The following is a 20343-nucleotide window of genomic DNA, read 5'->3' on the forward strand; positions in this document are numbered from 1 at the left end:
GAGCAATGCCGAATGCTCACGTTGCGGTAGTTGAGACGACGAACTGCTCATTTCTCGATCGTGAATACTCCCAGAAGTGCTCCATACTCGCGAGTGCATTTTGATTTTTCCACGACAATTTTCTTCGCCATGAGCCCAAAGAAAGAAAACAGTGCCAGTGGCAGCAAAGAAAAACATACAGTGCTACGAATCACAGTGGAATTAGGAAGGAGATAATCTCGCCGTTGTAACTGCCGTGACTACTTCTGTAAACACAAGGAGCTGTTAGCTCTTAGCTGTTCAGCAACGTGCCTGACGTTAAACAATGCACGCAAGGACCACTTAGTAGTCTAACAATATGCCCAATGTAAAATACACAAACTCAGCACTGAACTGAAGCTAGCATTAACATAGCATTTATCATCCACTGATGCCATCACACCGCAACAAAAGAGGTAAGGTATTTTTTATTTTTTAAATACTGTACTGTACCGTAAATGTAAAAAACATGAATAGAAATTAAAATAGCAATTTTCCGTTTTTTGAGCTTGGGAACGGATTAATTGCGTTTAAATTATTTCCTATGGGGAAAAATGTTTCGGGGGTTGAACAATTCGGACTTTGCAGAAACGAATTATGTTCAAACTCCGAGGTACCACTGTATATATATATATATATATATATATATATATATATATATATATATATATATATATATATATATATATATATATATATATATATGTGTGTGTGTGTTTTTATGCGGCCTTCAAATGAAAAAGTTTGGATACCCTGCCTTAACCTTTCCCTTGTTTCCTTTTCCTGCTTCCTGGTTTGTGGGTGAGGTGAAAGAGTGAGTTCAAGTGCTGTTTGAAAGTGTGGGAAATTACATGTTATGTCTTGTTCACAAGCATTTGGTGTATTCACCTTACGTAGTGCTGGCCTATGCATAATTGTTGGTGGCCAATTTGATTTGGTTTAATGATGAATTTTGTGGGATTTTTTTCCCACAGAAATAAATCAGCAAGTAAGCAGAACTGCTCATATAGTGGTCCAATCTCACCTCTCCATTGATCGACCATGGATAATATTCATGACCATTTTATGGGTTTGTTAACTTTATAATGAGATAGGAGATTTTGTAGGCAGCAGAGTGGAATTGTGGATTGCACGTGTGCCCAACAGTTTTAAGGTTTGGGGTTCGAATGTGTGCTCCAGTCTTCTACGTGTGAAGTCTACATGTTCCTCCCACATTCTAAAAACTTGCATGTTATGTTTATTGATTCTAAATTGTCCTTGGATGTGAATATGAGTGTGAATAGTTGTTTGTCTACAGTATATAGGCCATGTGATTGGCGGACAACCAGCCCAGGTGTACCCTGCCTCTCACTCAGTCAGCTGGGATAGGTTCCAGCCCACCTGATATCCTAATGAGGACAAGTAGTACCGAAAAAAAAGATGCTGTGAGTCCATTTCACTTGTTCAGTGTCGGAGTTAGTAGAATAATGTCGCCTGGGGGACTTGCTAAATTGCAGACGTCTGTGTGGATGTTGCTCAACTTTCTAAAGCTGATGTTATGTTGACCTTTTTACAAACAGCAAACGAGACATTATTTGCAGGGTTCGAGTTACATGTCAGGCTTACATACACGTATTAGAATCTTTAGCAGACAGATTTTTTTGCCCCCTTTTTTGACTGAATGGTCACTACTAAAGTGTATACAAGTGCTTTTGTAGATGCAGTCTACAAATTAGTGCATTCCTTATGATTAATTTTTTATGAATAATACTTTTTACTCAGTATAATAAAGTATTCCCAATAAAACAATACATTTTGACATGAATATATGGCCACCACAGAATTAGTGTTTTAGTGGGAGGGAAGACAAGTGTGCTTTGAAAACTTGGTTGTAATTCGAACCCTATTCGTGATAATGCTTAACCCTAGCCCTATGAGATGCTCGTTACTCTCTGCAGGTGAGTAAATATACACCCCCGGCTACAACGCGGAAATACAGAATGTATGTTTTATGAATTGGACCAGAGGAGAAATGCCAGTCGGCTCCCTGAATAATTTTGAAATATATTCATGAGCTAGACAGTCCACTCTCAAACACTCAACACCCTCTCTAAAAAAAAGTTGTTTTTAAGTGTATTCTTTCTTGCTACAGACAGTCACAACTACCAGCATGAAATATTTAATAAAAGTTGTCATTTTTCAAGCCTGACGAGGAAGCGGCTCAGATCTACCACTTGACTTAAGTGTTTCCTCGATGTCTCTGTGGGGATGTCTGTGCATCACTGAAGGAGAAATGAATAGCTAATCCAGTGAGGAGGATTCTACCAACAGGTGGCTGCGTGTGACTGAAGCACACGCTCCCTTGAAGCTGACCATGACTAATGAGTGACTGTGGTGTGAAGAGCTGCTCTGCGACAGGAAATGGGAAGTGAAGACTTAATAAGGCTGCAGGTGTGTGCTGGGCCGGCTCACCACACATTTACCGAAACCACACACTATACTTTGTTTTTTCGTACATGACGTACAGTATGCACTGTATGTATGTACACGTGTACATTTGTGTTGTATTAAAACTAGCACTGCATATGGGAAATGTTCATGGAAATGCACATTGATCTTATTTACAGTCGTTTTTAATGCAAGCGCTATAATTGCATGAAATAGAAAATGATATAAGAAAAAATGAAGCCTTTATTGATTCAGGTACTGTGGAAATTGAAGACAGATTGGTTCTTTCCACAGCCTCTTAAGCCAATCGTAAACTATTCTTATGTCAGTAATTCCAGTGGCACTGAAACAAGTAACAACACATTGTTTAGTTCATTAACAAACCAACGGAGACCTTGTTATATAAGGCTTGATGGCTAGGAATTGTATCACTGTACAGTATATACAAAATACTGATTTGATTGGAATCATTTTCAAGGCTTATTAACAAACTAACGATGCTCATTGCTGCAAACACGAAATATATGCTAATCTTGGGTCAATTACAGGTGAGTGAAAGAGGATCATTTACATTGCATGCAGAAAAAATTCACGATTCACTTTTTCCACATTTTCTCCACGTTACAGACTCATTCCAAAATGAAAAGTTTTTTTTTTTTCTTCGCACAATTTCACGCAAGGTCCCATAATGACAATGTGAAAAATAGGGATTTAGACATTTATTATGAATTTTTAAAAAACCCATGTACATATGTATTCACAGCCTTGGCCACAAAGCTCAAAATTGAGCTGAGGTGCCACTTGTCATGTTTGAGGGCTACCACCTGTGGTAAATTCAGTGATTGGACACATTTGTCCAGGCACATATCTGGAGAGAAAAAAAATTCTGCTCCAATGTGCACAATGGTCTCCATCATGCATATAAAAGGAAGGAGTTCCATCCTAGAGCTGACCGTCCATCTAAACTGAGTGATCGGGGAAGAAGGGCCCTTGGTCAGGGAAGTGACCAAAAACTCACTGGTCATTCAGCAGTCTTCTTCTGTAAAGAGGGGAAAACCTTCCAGAAAGACGACCATCTCTGCTGCAGCACTCCACTAATCAGGCCTGGATAGAGGCGTGCCACTCATTTGTAAAAGGCACATTGCAGCCTGCCTGGAGTTTGCTAAAGGACACCTGAAGGACTCCCAGACCATAAAATAAAATGCTGTGGTCTGATGAGACAAAGAACTCTTTGGCGTGGATCCCAGGAGTCTTATTTGGAGGAAACCAGGAACTGCCCATCACCTGACCAATACCATCCTAAACCCAGAATTGAATATGATTAAACATCTGTGTTGAGATCTGAAAATGGCAGTGCACTGACACGCCCATCCTACCGGAAGGAGCTTGAGCAAGAGTTGCTGCAAAGAAGTGTCACAAGCTCATGGGATCAATAAAACTCTAGGTGTAATTCCCACCAAAGGTGCATCAACAAATGATTGCGCAAGGCTGTGAATACGGACATCTGATGTTTATTTTTGGTTGTTTTTTGTGACCTCTGTTTTAAAATTCATGTATTCCATTTTGGAATGAGGCTGTAACATAACAAAATGGGGAAAAGGGGAAACGCTGAGAATACTTTCCAGATGCACTCTTAAGAAAAGATCAGCAGTCAGCCAAGACTGCTTGATATAGACTCAGGCATTGCAAGCACATGCAAACAAAACTTTTATTTGCCACCATCAAAGTGTTAAATGACACATTTAGTAGTAGTACTCTACTAACAACAAACCTGCAGCCCTCTTGACTAATGCTTTGTGTAAGATTTGTCAGCGCAAATCTTACTCAAGGACACGGGTATCACTGAGGGAATTTAGCACATCATTTGTCTTCAATGATTGGTGTCCTCTCAACGCTATTAGCTTAGTCAACAATGTGCCATGAAAGAGTGGGACTTTCAAGGAAAGTGACAATTCATCATTCAGAGAATGTAAAAGGTCACGTCTGATGACATGAGGTTGTACAGTGAAGCGCTGCACTGATGCCTAAATATCTTCAGAAAACATTTGTAAATATCACTGTCAGGTGGAAACTTCCTTTGTCCAAATTTGGTCATTTTAATATGTTGTCACAAATTGATACTTTATTTGGGCTGTTTTGTTATTTTATTTTATTGGGGTTTTTTTTTCCTTTTTTTTTTTTTTACAAATTATTGACCAATATTTAGTGTTGAAAGGGCTTACTCTCTTTGATGATGTTATTGACACAGCAAATGTGCAGTTTTTTTTCTGCTGTCCTTAACAGCGATATGAAGGTCATAACATATACAGTACAGCAAATGCTAACCTGCAGCTAACATTCTCTTTTTACAATTCACTGACTTTACATTGTACAAAAAAAAGTGCACATTTTAGAGCGGCCCTTTACTGTGATCAATCCAAACCATGCCAGTACTGTAATCATGCACTTTATTCAACGTCTCGCTTGATAAGTATTTTGATTACGATTTGTACTGACATAGTGAGGGGCACTAATTTTCCCATTGGATGTTCTCTGTTTTTCTTTCTCAGACTGATATTTGTGCCACATGTTTTACAATGGATGGATGGATAGATAGATAGACACGTCACACTTGTGTCGGCCTATGCATCTGATCTGCGAAGGCCACAACTGTGTTGAGGGGTGTTAAAGTAATCCTTTGGCAAAGACTGGTGCCCCAGATGCAACTGTGGTGATGAGCCTCATGCAGAGGGTGGGGTGGGTGTTTCGTCCCAGTGTAGGTCACCAGACCAGATGCGGTCTCTGCAGATGCACACCAACTGTACTTGGTGTGTGTCATTAGGCATGTGTTGGAAGGTAGCCTACTGTAACTTCGCCACGCTGTGTGCCACTTTAGCGATTGTGTGTGCATGCTCCCTGATGACTTTGGCCCTCGTTAGCGTGGCTGATCTGCCGAGGCGTCAGTGTTGTTTACTCAGGTTGCGTCAAGCACTCAGTCTGATATTAACATATCCGCCAAATGTGTGAATTAGATCTTCCAAAAAGAGATCCGGATACAGCGAAGGTCCATTAAAAACCCAGTGTTGGGCAGCGTGAAGGGAGCAGACAGGTACAATTTCATGGATGCGCAAAGCTGGGCTCATTAGCGAACAGTTGAAAGGTGAATGTCATGCCTCTTCTGCCTGCATCATTCAGTAGAGCATCCTTCGTCATGTGCGTAAAATTGTGTGGGAGGAAGCACTGACTCTTAACAAGCCCACACAATGTAACTACAAATAGCCTCACTTATGTAAAAAAATAAAATAAAATGCTTTGCCCCAAATGTATGAACATTTGGAACTAAACCTGTCAACTTTACTTGCAGTTCACCAGGCTGCTGCCAAAGACCAACATGCAGAAGGATGACTAACTCCAAGATAAACAGGGACTCCATGTTTGAAAAGCACACCTGCCGTGTCAATGAATCTGCAAAGTGATGGCTGTGGTGAATTGGGCATTCAGTGCTTCCATGGGTGGGATCACGTGACATTCATCATAACACTTAGGGGCTCAGTATGGAAGGAGACAAGGGTGGTGTCACAGGCTTGTCAAAGAGACTGAATAGTACGTCAAGATCAGTTTGTGCAAATGCAATGCCTACAACAAAAACAAATAAAATAGAACCCGTGTCTCCTCAGTGGACAATGGGGGCTCACATTGTAGGGCAACAACTGGCTGCATTGTTTCATATCGATGAGTATGATGCACTGAATGAGCAACATGCATGCAAATGTGTGCATTGTGACACATTTGCTGATGCCACAGGCGTCTTTACACACATCTTCTTGCATAATTAAATCTGCAGGGAGCACGGCCAATGATGTGGTATATCATTTTTTATATTTGGGTTCAGTGTGCGGAGAAGGGGGGGGGGGGCGCTTATCATCGCTGATATTTACCCCAATTGGAAGAAGGCATATGAAGAAGAAGAAAAAGGGGGGAAAAAAACACCTCCATGATACAAAAGACAAATACCCGGAGAACGACGCGTTTACCTTACCTGTGCCGTGAGCTAAATCAATCTCCGGTTCGGTGAGAATATTCGGGTCACTTTGAGATCTGCCTCGCTGCAGACAGCCGTCTAGTCCATCCGATGTGGCCATGGGTGGACAGCGCAGGAATCCCGGATCAAATATTAAGAAGCCAAGCCGGAGGCGGGCAAGGTCAGGAGGAGGAAAGCAGCGAGCGAATGGGCTATTGATTCGCTCTGTCAACAGCGGCTTGGAGCGTCTTTTAGGGATCCATGGCCGGGCAAAAGAAACGTGGATGTGCATGCGTGTATGCGTATGCGTGCGTGTGTATATGTGCGCGCATGTGCGGCTGCGTGAAGGGGGTGGGGGGTGAATGATGATGTGCCCCGCGCCCGTCCCTGTCCATTCTACACGCACGCACACACACGGAGTTTAACAGGTTATATTTGATGTGTTATTATTATCACGTGCCGTTGCAAATAATAACCCAATTTGACTGTCTGCAACTTGATGATGGTGATCTAGAAACCTGTTAGCAGTCGAAAATGTTATTATTTTGGCATGAATAAAATCAAACGCAACAAGCTTACTTTTAATACCAAACCAGAAAATCGCAAATTTACTTTTAATACCAAATTAGAAAATCCTTTAAGTGCATCGATACAGCTCTGTGAATATATCTCAATATTACTGCTATATACTATAAACATTTTTATTCTATTGAAGTTGAACCATATCAAGCGTTGGTGTCGCAATAAAGCACAATACAGTATGTTTGTGCAAAACAAAGGGTGAAGGGTTGCAGTCACGTGACTCCTCTACGCGAATGTCCATTGGCTTGTTGGTTTGACTTATGACGTAAAATCCGGAAGTAATATATCGTCACTCCTCACCGGTTGACTGTACTAGTCATTGTAGTGGAGGAAGAAATGGCACAGCACAGGTGTGCCACATTCTCCCTGCTTCTTATTAGTTTGTCGACATTAGTCGTCGCACACAATCAAGACTCGACACTGAGCAATGGCCATTTTACCACTCCGCAGCAAAACGGACAAAGTGTGAAGGAAACCACTGAGCAAACGTCCAAGGTTGGAAAAGGGACTTCCTACGGGGTCTCTGCTGTTCCTCCGCGGCGGAAAGATGATTTTCAAGAAGAACTGGTCATCAGACCGCTTGCGTCGGCGGATATTTACGCCAGCTTTCAGTTTCGAACCTTGTGGGAAGCAGATTTCAATGGAGAAAACAAAGGTACATTAGCGGTTAGCTACAAAGTTCAAAGCAACGAGTGCTGTCTGTCAGCTTTTACACGTTTAAAAAAAATACATCTAAACGTGTCTCAATAAAACTGAGCATACTTATGAAAGGATAGGTTTATACTAGGACTGGTTTTACAATATCCATGCTTTTGGTAATCAATATTAAAGCGATATTGTGAGATATTTTTTTTATCGGGCTCCTCATACGCATGTGAACATTTCTCCCATGTTGTTTCTTAACAGAAATTAAAGTCACAATGTGCTTTATATATATATTTGCTCAATAGTCAAGTCAGTTTTATAGCACATTCATAGACAAGCTAGCTCAATTTGATTCACACAATCAAAGACAGCACCTAAAAGCATTTACAAACGGTTGACGACATCCAGAAACAAAGCAGAGAAAACAAAAGTAGCTTGCCAAAATTACATACGTTGACAACATTTACATATATTAACAGGAGGAGAGTTTAAAAAGAAAACATTTAAGATTAAAGAAATAAAAGGATGTTTCTTAATTTACTTAAGAAAGAATCGAAAACCTCTGGTTTATAGGATAAAAGTAGTGAGACTGCCATGGCGACAGAGGTAGAGGACTGTATCGGCTGATGCGTCCCGATACCTAGTTTGTTTGTTTTTCAACATGAAAAAGCTGCCCTGCCATTGGTTCAAAGCATTCAAGGGCCAATAGGATATCTTGGCTCGACATGCAGTGAACACGTCACACATCAGTGAATGTCGTGCACAAGCAAGACACAAGATGCTGCATCCAAAGTCCTATATTAGCGTCGGAAATAATGGTATCGGCATCGGCAAGTACTAACAAGTAACATGCCACTGTTCTAATGCAGTATCGGGGCCTCTCCCTGACATCAATGCTCGGCAGTTGCACTTTTCGATTGCTGAAACTTGAACTGTTGAATTTTCCTTCGGGAGTGTGCTGTAAGCATTGACGGAAAATGTTGAGCACGCCGAGATTTTTAGCAGGAAGTCCTGCCCCATCTGTTGTACGTAATCCAATACATAACCGTTTCATTGCTCTAATATGAACTACTCTCCAACTCAACTGCGATCTTGTATAACTACTTTTTTTGAATGACACATCCATATGATTTTTTTTTTTTTTGAATTTGTTCATCACACACCATTTGTTTTTTCTTTTTCTCTGCAGTGTCCCACTACCGGCTGTTTCCTAAGTCACTTGGTCAAGTGATCTCGAAATTCTCTGTGCGGGAGCTGCACATCTCCTTAACGCAGGGGCACTGGAGGACCATGCAGTGGGGGCTGCCCTATAATTTGTCTCCCCCTGGAGCTGAGCTCTGGGTCTGGTTCCAGGACTCGGTAACAGAGTGAGTGGGCCTTTTTAGAAAGATGCCATGTCATCGCCCTGTTTTAATTGCTAGCGGAAAAACAGTCGATCGGTTGTTGTTGTTTTTGTTCATTCAAAAGCATGTTACAGTAAAGCCGTTATTTTCTGGATTCTTTCAGTGTGGATGGCACGTGGAAGGAGCTGACAAATGTTTTGGCAGGGATCTTCTGCGCGTCATTGAACTGTGACTCCACTAACAGCATTCAGCCCAGCGCCTCCTTCAAGCCACTGGGGATAGGCAATGGTACCATTTGACACCGTTCAGCACTCTTTGTATTATGTAAACTAATGATGTTAGCTCCTCACATTTGGAAATGCTATTATGGAGGCATTCCATTAGATCACAGTTTCTACCAATCACTGCAGTCGGGTAGCCTGACTGCATCATGCTACAGGATTGTAGTGGTAAATATTGGCCAAGTTCATTTCAAAATGATTTTCTATTACTAGTTGGAGTCATGTGAAAGTTACATGACAATATTACAATATTAGAGAAATTAGCAAAAAGCTATATCAAGGTTGATCATTTCTACTGGACTGTAACTAAATGAATTCATTGATGAAAGTGGCTTTGCTTGATGCTAATTTTGCTCCGTCATCCTCAAAGTGACCGACCACCGCTTCCTTCGCTACGCCACCTTTCCACGTGAGATTGTCTGCACGGAAAATTTGACACCCTGGAAGAAACTCTTGCCATGTGGCTCCAAGGTGCGTCTTGAATGTTCCACCGCGCGTCCGTTGTCGTCATTTGCTCTACATTGTCTTGGGAAGTTAATGTTTCTAACCAACATCAGCAAAGTCGTCTTGTTCCTATTGTTGCCACTTTGCTCCCGCAGGCTGGCCTTGCTGTGCTGTTAAAGTCGGAGAAAGTCTTCCACAGCAGTTTTCATTCCCAAGCAGTGCACATCCGCCCCGTGTGCCAGGACGCGCGCTGCACAAGCACCTTGTGGGAGCTGAGACAGACGCTGAATGTGGTCTTTGACCTTTACACTTCCGGACAAGGCAAACGAGGTAGGAATCCCACTCAACAAATGTTTCAGCTTTGTCGGCCGCGAAAAGAACATGTTTTATCACCTTGTTCCACAGAGTGGTCTCTCTTCAAGATGTTCTCCCGCACCCTGACTGAGGCTTGTCCGCTGGCTTCCTCCAGTAAAATCTACGTCGACGTTTCAGACAGTGCTGAGGTTCAATTTGGCACACTGAAAGTCTCGCCAAACACAAAAATGCTTTCTGCACACATTGTAGAGTAATAGTAGGCATTCTACAGGGGGAGAATTTTGAGGTGAGCCCTCCTACTCCACTGCCCAGCCAAGAAGTGGTGCTCGGGGACAGACGGACCTTCTCTGTCTACGACCTGACCCAAAAAAGCACCTATGGCACAACGCTCTCTCTCAACATTCTGATTCGCTGGAAAGCTAGTGAAGGTGAGTCAGAAAATCAGCTGGCTGGCTGCAGCAGGAAAGACACTTTAACCACTTCTGTTGAGTTGTATTTTGCTGTAAATTTCCTCTCATATGAAACTGTCAAAGCAGCACCTTGTCTTCTTTCTGTCCTCCTACAGTTCACATGCTGCGGCCTTTGCTCCACGCAGAGCGCTATGTGGCGGGTTACGGGATGCAGACTGGAGAGATCCACACGCTGATATACAACAACCACCCGTACAGGTCGTTTCCTGTGCTGATGCTGGACATGGTGCCCTGGTACTTTCGTCTCTACATCCACACCCTCCGTGTCACCAGCAAAGGGAAGACTAACAGTCCCAGTGAGTAAAGAGCAACCGACTTCAAATGTATCTGAAGCAGGTTAAAACTAGGGATGCTCCGAATCCACTTTTTTCATTACCGATTCGATATCGATACCTTGGGTTCAGTATCTGCCGATACCGATCCATACTAAATTGTTTTTGGACTAGTCCGCCCAAATAATATTCAATATATTTAATTTAATTTAATTACATGTTTAGAAAAATCATGACTTCATCATACTACAAATCTCTTCCATCCTATCCTGTCCTAGTGGTGATCTTGTACTGACTATGTAGAATGATACAACATCTTTATGTACTTCATGACGGATTAATCAAGACGATGCTTGTGTTCCCCCCGTCCCACTTCCAGGTTATATCCACTATGACCCGGCCAAGGACCGCGTGAAGCCGTATATGCTGGAGATGATGGTGCAGCTTCCTCCCAACTCTGTCACTGAAGTCACCGTGGAGTTTGAGAGAATTCTGCTCAAGTGGACCGAGTACATGCCTGACCCCAATCATGGCTTCTATATCGGGTTTGTGTTTCTTTTGTTTAGTTGTTGGAGTTTTAAAAATATCATCACATCACATAACATTCACTTTTCGACAAAATCTCAGATTCAGAATATTGATTCCCTAAAAGGGAAATTCCACAAGTCACAGCCTGTCTAAGAAACATGAAACTACAATGAGCAACAGAATGCAAATCCTGGCGGGTCATCTTTCAGCACACTGAGTTTCTTAGATGGGGCAGGCATAAGGGAGGGGGGAACAAGGTTCAAGATCTGACACCCAAAAATTCATTAGAACTATTTCTATTAGTTTAACATTTTTTTTCCACTTTTGTTAACAAGAGTATGAAAACCTAGATTTTTTTTATTGTACATATTAGAACAGATATAAAATGTGTGATTAATCGTGAGTTAACATTTAAAGTAATGCGATTAATTACGATTAAAATTTTAATCGCCTGATGCTCCAAATTTTTTATCTTTTCTTTTTCTTTTTAATTCATGCACTGCCATTGACGGCTATAAATGTCAAAAATTCATTTTAACTATTTCTATTAGTTTAACATTTTTCCCACTTTTATTAACAAGAGTATGAAAACCTATAATTTTTTTATTGTGCATTTAGAACGGATAGAAAATGTGATTAATCGTGAGTTAACTAGTGAAATCATGCGACTAATTACGATTGCAAATTCTAATCGCCTGATGCCCCTAATTTTTTATAATCTTTTAAAATATATTTTCTTTAAAAAAAATAAGAAAAAAATATTATTATTATAAAAATTAGGGGCGTCAGGTGATTAAAATGAATTGTAACTAATGGCGTGACTTCACTTGTTAACTCACGATTGGAAAAACAACAAAAGATTATTAAAAAATTAGGCGTCAACGGCAGTGAATGAGTTAAAAGGGGGCACAGCAAAAAAATGTAAAAACCTCAGCTCATAAAGTCACGTGACAAAAGACATCACAGCAGAAATCTTAGGACTCGCGCATTTGGGTGGGGTGAAAGGGGGAGGTGGTGTGTGACAACCAAGTCTGCCGCCGTTCCCCAGCAGGGACTGTCTGTGTGTAACCTATTTCTCTTTGATGTTTAGGTCCTCTGTTATCAGTTCTCTTGTACCAAGCATCGTTGCCATGGATTCAAATGCCACACATACACGCCCCCTTTTCAACACTTTGTAAGTATTTTGTAGGTTTTCTGACTGTTCAAATTGGAAAGGTTGTCCTCTAATTCCATTGTGGGTTGTCTGCCTCCAGCTTCCCCAGCAAAGAAGAGTCCAGCTACTTTGTGCGCCTCTACACAGAACCTCTGCTGGTCAACATCCCTACTCCAGACTTCAGCATGCCTTACAATGTCATCTGCCTGACCTGCACGGTGGTGGCTGTGGGTTATGGATCCCTCTACCACCTGCTCACAGGCACTTTCCAGATTAAGGAGCCAAGCCCAGGACTGGCCAAACGGATCGCCAACGCCATCCGGAAAATGCGGGGCGTGCCGCCACTCTGAGACGTAGCACGTATTTCTTCCACTGGTAAATAAGCGCCATTCAGGGGAAATGTTCTTGTATTTATTTAGGATACATTTTCCCAGGATCATTCGCTTCTAAGGAGATGCAAACAGACTTTGGATTGAATATGGAGGGCAGGGATCCTCTGTAATTGTCAAGCATAAGGCAGCAGGTGAGCAGAATGTCTTGAGCTCATGATGGCCAAACAATGCTCACATCACATTAATGACACTTGAAGTTTCTGCAAACACACATGGTGCGGTGTTTCCCAACCTTTAATTAGCCAAGGCATGTATTTCACATGTGGAAAATTTCACAGCACGCCATAAGACAAAATGTTGCAAAAATACATAAACACTGGAAAATTAGGTTGACTCAATTTATTCCCAAATGTACTTATTTCCGTGTAAAATCTATGACATTAAGGTGGCTTCACTGGATAATTGCACTTCTGCCATCTAGTGGAAAGGCCGTTTAATTGTTTTGCCTGCCACTACTTTACAGTTTGTCAGTGAGATACATGAACAAAGATACCACATAAACTTCTCTTTTTTTTGACCAATTACAAAATTAAATGGTCCAGTGGTTGGGTATCACTACACAAATGGATTATTTGCACGGTTGGTCGGAATGTGTTTTTGCTGCTAATGATTTATTTGGAGTTATCATTTTATTTAATATTCAGAGTTCCAGAATAATTTTTTTAAATAGGCATACGGTGGATTCTAACCTTATAGGTACACACACTGTAAATTGACTTGCAAAATATTAATCTCACTGATTTTTACTATATTACTGAGAAATGGGCTGAAGTGTAAAGCAGACGTTTATCGGCAACAAAAAAAAAAATCAATAATTTTTACAAAATCTACAGGTTGCACTGGCGCAAGTAGATGAAAGTTTTTATTTCTGCTGCCTCACATTTTCGGGCAAAATGCCACCATTTAGGGGCAGCCTGGAGCCCTGAATATCCGTTCTTGAACTCAAGGCCTTAATTCTGACCGGTAACTACGACTCTATACCAAGTTCTGACTTTTTTCCACTCATGTAGGTATGTATGGTTTTTATTTGGCCAGTCGGGCTACATGCAAGGTACTTACTGTGACTGCCCATTTACGGGGCCATAGCCTGACATGAAGACTGCAGGTGTAGATTTTTTTTTTACCATCTAGTGGTGAACTAATAGAATGCAATGACCGAAGTTTGAAGCATACATTTTGAGAGCATTCTCAGACTCCGCTAGCCTGCCACCGATTACTACGTTTGCTAAGTTTGTCTCCTTGGAGTATCCGTAACAGAAAGATGATGGTGAAGCATGTCGGCTCCTATAAGGCGCGGCGACCGATGTAATACCGATGACTAAATCTACGATTATAAATTCAAAATATAATGTATTTATGTGATAGAACATCTTTTTTGCATATTAGTAAAATTTATTTTTTAATGAATATTTAAAATAACAAATTTCTACACGATCCATTTGAACACTTTAATCAGGTTCTGCAACTGTCAGCCTGTCCCATCAGGGGTCGCCAGACTCACCAGTCACATGTATGATTTGTTTTGAGTTTTTCGGACAGATGTGTTTTCCTGACGTAACCCTCCCATTTTTTTTTTTTTTTTTTTTTAACATTCAAAGTCAAATGTCAGCCGTACTGCACGTAAAATAAGATTGTACACATGAAGATTCTGTAACTGTATTTAATGAAGTGGAAGGGCAACCAAAAGCTGTCATTTTCTATATATTTTTTTTCTTTCTTATTAAATCTTTAATTTCATATTAAATTTAAAAATAAAACATGTATGCGTTTGTCGTCATTGATGACTACTATTCTTCCGCACTTATGCATGCTTTTAAAGTGTTCAACCATTCCAATTATGAGCTGAGAAGAGGGTCCCGTTTATGAATTGAATCAGTGTTGGAACTGGATTACTTCCCTCTCACTGCCCTCATTTATGTACCGCACTGTACAAGCAAACTCCAATGGGGCAAACAAACACAAGAGGCCTCTGTATCCAAAGCTCACCCCAGCACTTTAGGTCACTGTTTGGTGGTGGGGATGGGGCTTGCAAATGGTTTCCTCTTAAAGCTATTAAAGAGCAGGCATCAGATCAATGTATATGCTGATGTACCAGTACTCTTAATGAAAACTATCACTGACAGCCAGGTTGAAGTTATATGTGCTGCTCCAGCGTCTAAAACAATTAAGTGTTGAATATAGCTACTAGCTACATTCCTAGAAGCATGTTTTTGGCATGTTTTGCGACGTAAAAGTGCAACACATTGCTCATTTCCAACATTTATTTTTCCAGTACATACGAAATTAGGTGAATTTTGATCTAAATACTCGTATTTACGACAGTATGTGGCCATTTGAGGACATATCTCAATATATTTGGAAAAAAACATCAAATTAAAATATCCGGCTCCTCTATTTTTTGTTGTCCACTCAGCAAGGCTCACTGCAGGCATGACCACAGGTTGTCCGGCAGCATTTCTGCTCCCCTGGACACTGTCCGTCATGGTAGCAGTACTCTGCACACATGGGAGTTCCTTGGGGCAGAGTGCAGCGGCCCGGCTTCACTGACACACAAAAACAATACATGGTTACAGAGCAAAAAGGATCCCAACAGAATCATGCCGCCACGGGGTATAGAAAACGTTCCCATTTTATCGAACCTTTGTAAGGTGCAATGCACTGATGTCCGCATCCGTTGTGGCAGCATTTCTCCTCATTGGGACAGTCACTGTCATCAGAGCAGAACTCGGCACACATCCCAGAGCCCCAGTTTCTACGAGGACACACTCCTGGCTTAGCTGAAAAGCATCAACATCGCTAGATGAGCAGGTTTCAAGGTGAACGGGTGTGTCCCATAGAAGGACACAGGAGTGAAAGTTCCATGAGGAAAACTATTGTGGTTCATACTGAAAGAGGGAGGGACACAGACAGCTCCACAATCAAAGACGCAACACTTGTGGTCCTCGGGACAGTCTTTATCACATGCACACCCTTTATGTGATGACACCACTTTAAGAAGACGAGGGCATTGGCCTGCTTTTGGGAGAATTGCTGAGTTAAAAAAACAAACTATGAATTAGACAAGATAGTTTCAACTTACAGAAGTTGTATTTTTTATTTTTATTTTACTAAAGATGACTACAAAAATGATATACATCTTACCTGTCAAATTGCTGCCAGAATCCTGAGTGGAAACTCTGTTAAATTGCATAAATGCACCAAGTGCTAAAACCAATGCACAAATTGTAGACTTATCCATACTTGCAGTTGCACACAAGAATGTGCTCCTGTTGGGACAAACACAACCTGCAGGCTGGGGTAGTCCTGGAAGAGGATGCTGGGTCCTCGTGCCTGTCGAGTTTACATTTACATGCTGTAATAGTTTAATTAAAAATGTGGTTTGATTTTTTTGCTAGTCCAGTCAACAAAGTATTACAAACAACCAACAACATCAAACAAAATCACATATATGCATTCAGAAAAATAATAATTAAGGTGGGCCGTTGTCTGGTCTTTAAAAGGGAAACTTTAGAAATTTCGATTTTTTCCCCAATGTTTATTGATTTGAAAACCCCACTATTTCAACAATATGCAAAAAATGTTTATCACATCAATGTACATTTTTCATATACATATCGATAATTATATTACACAGATTACGCCACACTTTACAGGAGGCTGACATGTTGAAATATTAATAAAACATAGTCTGTGTCTTTGTAACAAATAGAGCTGACTCCACATCATAATTAATAACTTCTTATTTTGTGATTTATTTAATTTTAGTTACAGCAATCACTGAAGCAATTGTATTTATTATTCGTTTATCGTTAGTCATTAAACAAGCAAATCGGTAAATTGATGTTATCATCGCCAAATACAATCGAAAGTAATTGTTCAGTCTTAATCCCATAAAATTTCACTGACTGACTGTGAAACAGTTTGTACGTCTCTAAATGAATGGGACATATTCAGCCAATGATCCACTTCTTTCCCAGATATAATATGGCGACTGCATCGATGTACGAATCAGAGCCAAGGTTTTTTTTTGCTTTCTTTATTAATTCAAACTCCAACATCCAATTCAAACTGAGCGCACAAACCAGAACAGTGCTGTCAAACAAGACACAAGAAAAAAGAATACACAAGACAAAAACAAACAAAACAAAATGTCTGAATCAGAGCCAAGCGGCGTAGATGACACGGACTTCCGACGGGAACGCGCAACCGAGGGGCACAAAGGCGGGAGCGCAAGAACTGGGACGTGCTTGCACGTCGCAAACAGGAAACGGAAACAAAGCTGATGTGTGAAAACCTGAACGTCGAAAGTCCCGCCTCCTACGTGGCATATACCCCGTTGCATGATGAGTGGGTCCAGTTTTCACGCGTCACGTGTCGAAATATGGAACAAGACCACGGAAGTAGAAATATTAACTTAAGGTGGCGGTAATGCTCCTGAACGCTCGTTGCCAACCGCCATTCGAGGAAGAAGGGGGGGGAACCAATAACAATGGAGAAGGAGTCTGTGAAAATATTGCTCCTGACTTTGCAAGCTTATATTGGGACCCGTTATCGACTTCTTCAACTTCTCCGTGACATGCATCATCAGAGATTACGTAACAGGAAGAAGGTAACTTTTTTAAAGTAATGCTGTGTTTGCCACTGTGATATATTCTCGTTCTCTTTTGAAACGACGCTGTTCGTTGCCTCCCCATGAGAGCAGTTTGTGCTTTGCTTTCTATTGATAAAGAAAAAAAGGGTTGAGAGATGCACCAGAGCATATACAAGGTATTTTATCAATCAGAAGGAAGTCTTATCAATAAAATCGGATATAAAACCGATTTCATCTGTCATTTTATATGTAAATCATCTAGACGGAGGGACAAGAGACAAAATATGTTTTATATTGATCATTTATTAGAGGGTTGCTCAAGTGTGTTAAGAATGAGAATGACTTTTATGAGAGCTTCAGTGATAGTTTGTCTCGGGACAGCTAATATTTGCAGAACAAGTTCACGTTTCTGTATTTCCTTCTTTGCATTATTTGAAATTTCATGAACTGGATTGGGAGGGACTAATAAATAACATGTGTTTGCCTGTCTGACTCATCAGGTGCTGTTGTGGCTCATGTCAAGGCGAGCGACACCTTCCGTGTGGATGCGTCCGCGTTCCCGGCACTGGTGGGACCACATTGTTCCGGATTTCAGCTCATCGGAGTTCCATCAGAATTTCCATTTATCCAAGAAGTCCTTTGAGTACATCTGCAGTTGGGTGAGCAGTGCTATGGGGAGAAGAGACACAAAATTCCGTCTTTGTATCCCTTTTGAAAAGAGGGTTGCGATTGCCATTTGGAAGCTGGCCAACGGTGGTGGCTACAATGTCACCAGCCGTCTCTTTGGAGTGGGCCTGAGTACGGTGTACTTGTGTGTGCGAGACTTCTGCAACGCGCTCATTAAGATACTGCTTCCCATCCACATCAGATCCCCCGATGCTGAAAAGTTGGTGGAGATGTCCACCTTGTTTCTTAACTCTTGTGGAGCACCACAGTGTGTGGGTGTAATCGGTGCTTGCCACATTCTAATAGCGACTCCAACTGAGAACCTCCAACAATACAGAAACCTGAAGGGCACGTACTCTGTCATTCTTCAGACGGTTGTGGATGGAAAAGGACACTTTTGGGACATTTGCGTTGACTCTCCGGGTAGTGTGTCTGATGCCACAATAGTGTTACAGCAGTCACCATTGTGGCAGCTTCTAAGCGATGGCCGGTTGTTGGGTCAAAACAAAGTCAACATCTCGGGCTGTAATGTTGGCCATTACCTCATCGGTGGCCCAGCTTACCCCGCACAGGACTGGCTCATGACGCCCTTCCGGAGTACGAAACACCTGACTCCGGTGCAAGTCGCCTACAATTCCCGACTGAACTGTGCGAGGTCTGTTTTACAAGTGGCCTTAAGGAGATTGAAAGGTCGATGGAAATGCCTCACGAAGAAACTAGACTGCAAAGTGGAGCTTGCCAGCAAAATGGCTCTGGTCTGCTGTGTGCTGCATAACATTTGTGAAGAACATGGTGACGAGTTCCAGGAGGCGCGGCCTGCAAGTCTTGTGAACATTCCGCCACCTGCTCAGATTTCACCTGAGGATTGTGCTGCAGAAGGGCCTGTTGTTAGAACTGCGTTGCTGCAGTACTTTAGCAGGGACAATCCGTGAAATTCATCCATCCATCCATGATGAGCTTTACACCTGAACTTTAGCTGACCGTCTTTAAACTTTGAATGCACGTGTCCAGTAGTTCAATGGTTCACTTCTTTTTGCACAACTTGCTTTTTCTCGAACAAGGAACGGCTAAATTCACAGTACATATTTAATAATTATTATTATTATTATATTTTCCAAGGACTTTGTGACACTCTAAACTCAGTGGCCACTTTCGTCTTCGTACATCCAGTTTCAGTATTGTTAATTAATTGTTAGGTGTCGACTTGGTCCTGTGAAAATGTGAACAGCATGATCGAAGCCATTTAAATGTAATTTAGATTCAGATTGCATTTATTAGTCCATTCATGAATCAAACTACCTATTGTGAGATTTGCCGTTGTAAAATGTATACTGTGAAATAACACTAACCGAATAACAATCTTTTATGTCAAACTACAGTATTGTTATCAAAATCTCTCTTGTCAGTCTTAACTAAATCAATATTTGATTTAACTTTTCAAATTGGATCCCATTACATTTGTGAAAGTGTACTTATTGAACTGGCTTGTCATACAAATCAATGGAAAGCATTGTTGACCTTTGAGTCAGCCATTTTTTTTATACTGCCTGTCCTCACTTGGGTACATACAGACAAACAACTTCACATTCAAACACGCAAAAGTGGAATTTGGACGCCATACCTCAGAACTGTGAGGTGAACGTGCTGACCACTTTTATACCGCGCATACAGTTGAGTTTGGAGGGTACCCGATCAGATAGAATCGAGTGTATTGGATGTAATTAGATGGTGGGGGAAGGTGTACCTAATGAAGTGTCCGTTTTTAGTTTAGTGTAGTCCATGGTTAAGTTCTCATCACCAACCAACAGAGAGCGCTGTTGTATCAATAGAAAAAGTCCCACTCAAAACCAAATGGCGCTCTCCCTTTTTCAACATCAAACCACTTGCATTACTCAGTAATGATATAGATATAGATGTTAAAATGGAAAGTAGTGGAAAACGTATCGAAATACAGTAATGATTACTGTATTTCGATACGTTTTCCACTACTTTCCATTTTTGCCTAATCATTAAATGTCAAAAGTGAAATGAAAATTAAACCATCAGTTGAGGTTTCAAATGATCAGTATCTGATAAGTACGGTGATGCGTTTCTCTGAAACATACCTGCGTAATCTTCAAATTGTTTCATTGCAGCGTCTCTATGCAAATCTAATCGGGCTGGATTTGATTTGATTGACAGGTAGGTACACCCAAACCATCAAACGGGCTCAGTCT

The 20343-nt window shown here is 41.2% G+C and overlaps 4 protein-coding genes across 13 annotated transcripts in view; 2 read left to right on the forward strand and 2 right to left on the reverse strand.

Moving 5' to 3' along the window:
• The window catches only part of phactr3a (phosphatase and actin regulator 3a), a 33865-nt gene extending 27079 nt beyond the window's left edge, over positions 1-6786 (reverse strand). For 2 of the 6 annotated variants that reach the window (XR_015094012.1, XR_015094011.1), the window contains exon 1: positions 6464-6785. Coding sequence is in view for 3 of the 6 variants with exons in the window: in XM_086067708.1 (XP_085923834.1) it covers positions 6464-6737 (274 nt within the window). In the remaining 3 variants the exon portion in view is untranslated. Of the gene's footprint in view, positions 1-6463 lie in introns of all 6 variants that reach the window. The other 4 variants (XM_086067708.1, XM_086067707.1, XR_015094013.1 and 1 more) reach the window with 3 other exon arrangements.
• Positions 6787-7317: 531 nt separating this feature from the next.
• On the forward strand, positions 7318-14631 carry pigt (phosphatidylinositol glycan anchor biosynthesis, class T). Of its 2 annotated transcripts, XM_086069141.1 has the most exons (12): positions 7318-7682; positions 8862-9039; positions 9179-9303; positions 9667-9767; positions 9896-10070; positions 10146-10243; positions 10327-10483; positions 10621-10821; positions 11177-11342; positions 12416-12499; positions 12579-12853; positions 12913-14631. In XM_086069141.1, the coding sequence occupies exons 1-11, from the start codon at positions 7364-7366 to the stop codon at positions 12826-12828; spliced, it is 1854 nt and encodes a 617-aa protein (XP_085925267.1). In that variant the 5' UTR covers positions 7318-7363; the 3' UTR covers positions 12829-12853; positions 12913-14631. The 2 variants fall into 2 exon arrangements, with proteins under 2 accessions (XP_085925267.1, XP_085925266.1); XM_086069140.1 differs by having other exon boundaries at positions 12579-14631.
• Positions 14632-15117: 486 nt separating this feature from the next.
• wfdc2 (WAP four-disulfide core domain 2) lies at positions 15118-16165 on the reverse strand. 4 transcript variants are annotated; one of them, XM_086069143.1, is made up of 4 exons: positions 16012-16165; positions 15757-15885; positions 15510-15647; positions 15118-15413 (listed from the first exon to the last, which is right to left on the reverse strand). In XM_086069143.1, exons 1-4 carry the CDS (start codon positions 16106-16108, stop codon positions 15280-15282), a joined length of 498 nt encoding a protein of 165 aa, XP_085925269.1. In that variant the 5' UTR covers positions 16109-16165; the 3' UTR covers positions 15118-15279. The 4 variants fall into 4 exon arrangements, with proteins under 4 accessions (XP_085925269.1, XP_085925268.1, XP_085925270.1 ...); XM_086069142.1 differs by having other exon boundaries at positions 15757-15900; XM_086069144.1 differs by having other exon boundaries at positions 15757-15882; positions 16012-16140.
• A 997-nt stretch (positions 16166-17162) lies between these two features.
• On the forward strand, positions 17163-20035 carry LOC147178661 (uncharacterized). Its single transcript, XM_086069242.1, has 2 exons — positions 17163-17479; positions 17962-20035. The coding sequence occupies exons 1-2, from the start codon at positions 17360-17362 to the stop codon at positions 19057-19059; spliced, it is 1218 nt and encodes a 405-aa protein (XP_085925368.1). The 5' UTR covers positions 17163-17359; the 3' UTR covers positions 19060-20035.
• The last annotated feature ends 308 nt before the right edge of the window (positions 20036-20343 follow it).

The sequence above is a fragment of the Leptonotus elevatus genome, chromosome 2 (genome assembly GCF_054856555.1).
Source record: "Leptonotus elevatus isolate MCC_2025b chromosome 2, RoL_Lele_1.0, whole genome shotgun sequence".
Taxonomy (NCBI): Eukaryota; Metazoa; Chordata; class Actinopteri; order Syngnathiformes; family Syngnathidae; genus Leptonotus; species Leptonotus elevatus.

Coding starts and splice junctions, on each gene's coding strand:
- pigt (XM_086069140.1), top strand. CDS start 7,364: ATGGCACAGCACAGGTGTGCCACATTCTCCCTGCTTCTTATTAGTTTG. Junction 10,244..10,326: donor ACGTTTCAGACAGTGCTGAG/GTTCAATTTGGC, acceptor GGCATTCTACAG/GGGGAGAATTTTGAGGTGAG. Junction 11,343..12,415: donor AATCATGGCTTCTATATCGG/GTTTGTGTTTCT, acceptor TTTGATGTTTAG/GTCCTCTGTTATCAGTTCTC.
- LOC147178661 (XM_086069242.1), top strand. CDS start 17,360: ATGGAGAAGGAGTCTGTGAAAATATTGCTCCTGACTTTGCAAGCTTAT. Junction 17,480..17,961: donor GATTACGTAACAGGAAGAAG/GTAACTTTTTTA, acceptor CTGACTCATCAG/GTGCTGTTGTGGCTCATGTC.
- wfdc2 (XM_086069142.1), bottom strand. CDS start 16,108: ATGGATAAGTCTACAATTTGTGCATTGGTTTTAGCACTTGGTGCATTT. Junction 15,648..15,756: donor CTGTGTCCCTCCCTCTTTCA/GTATGAACCACA, acceptor GATGCTTTTCAG/CTAAGCCAGGAGTGTGTCCT. Junction 15,414..15,509: donor GTGCATTGCACCTTACAAAG/GTTCGATAAAAT, acceptor TTTGTGTGTCAG/TGAAGCCGGGCCGCTGCACT.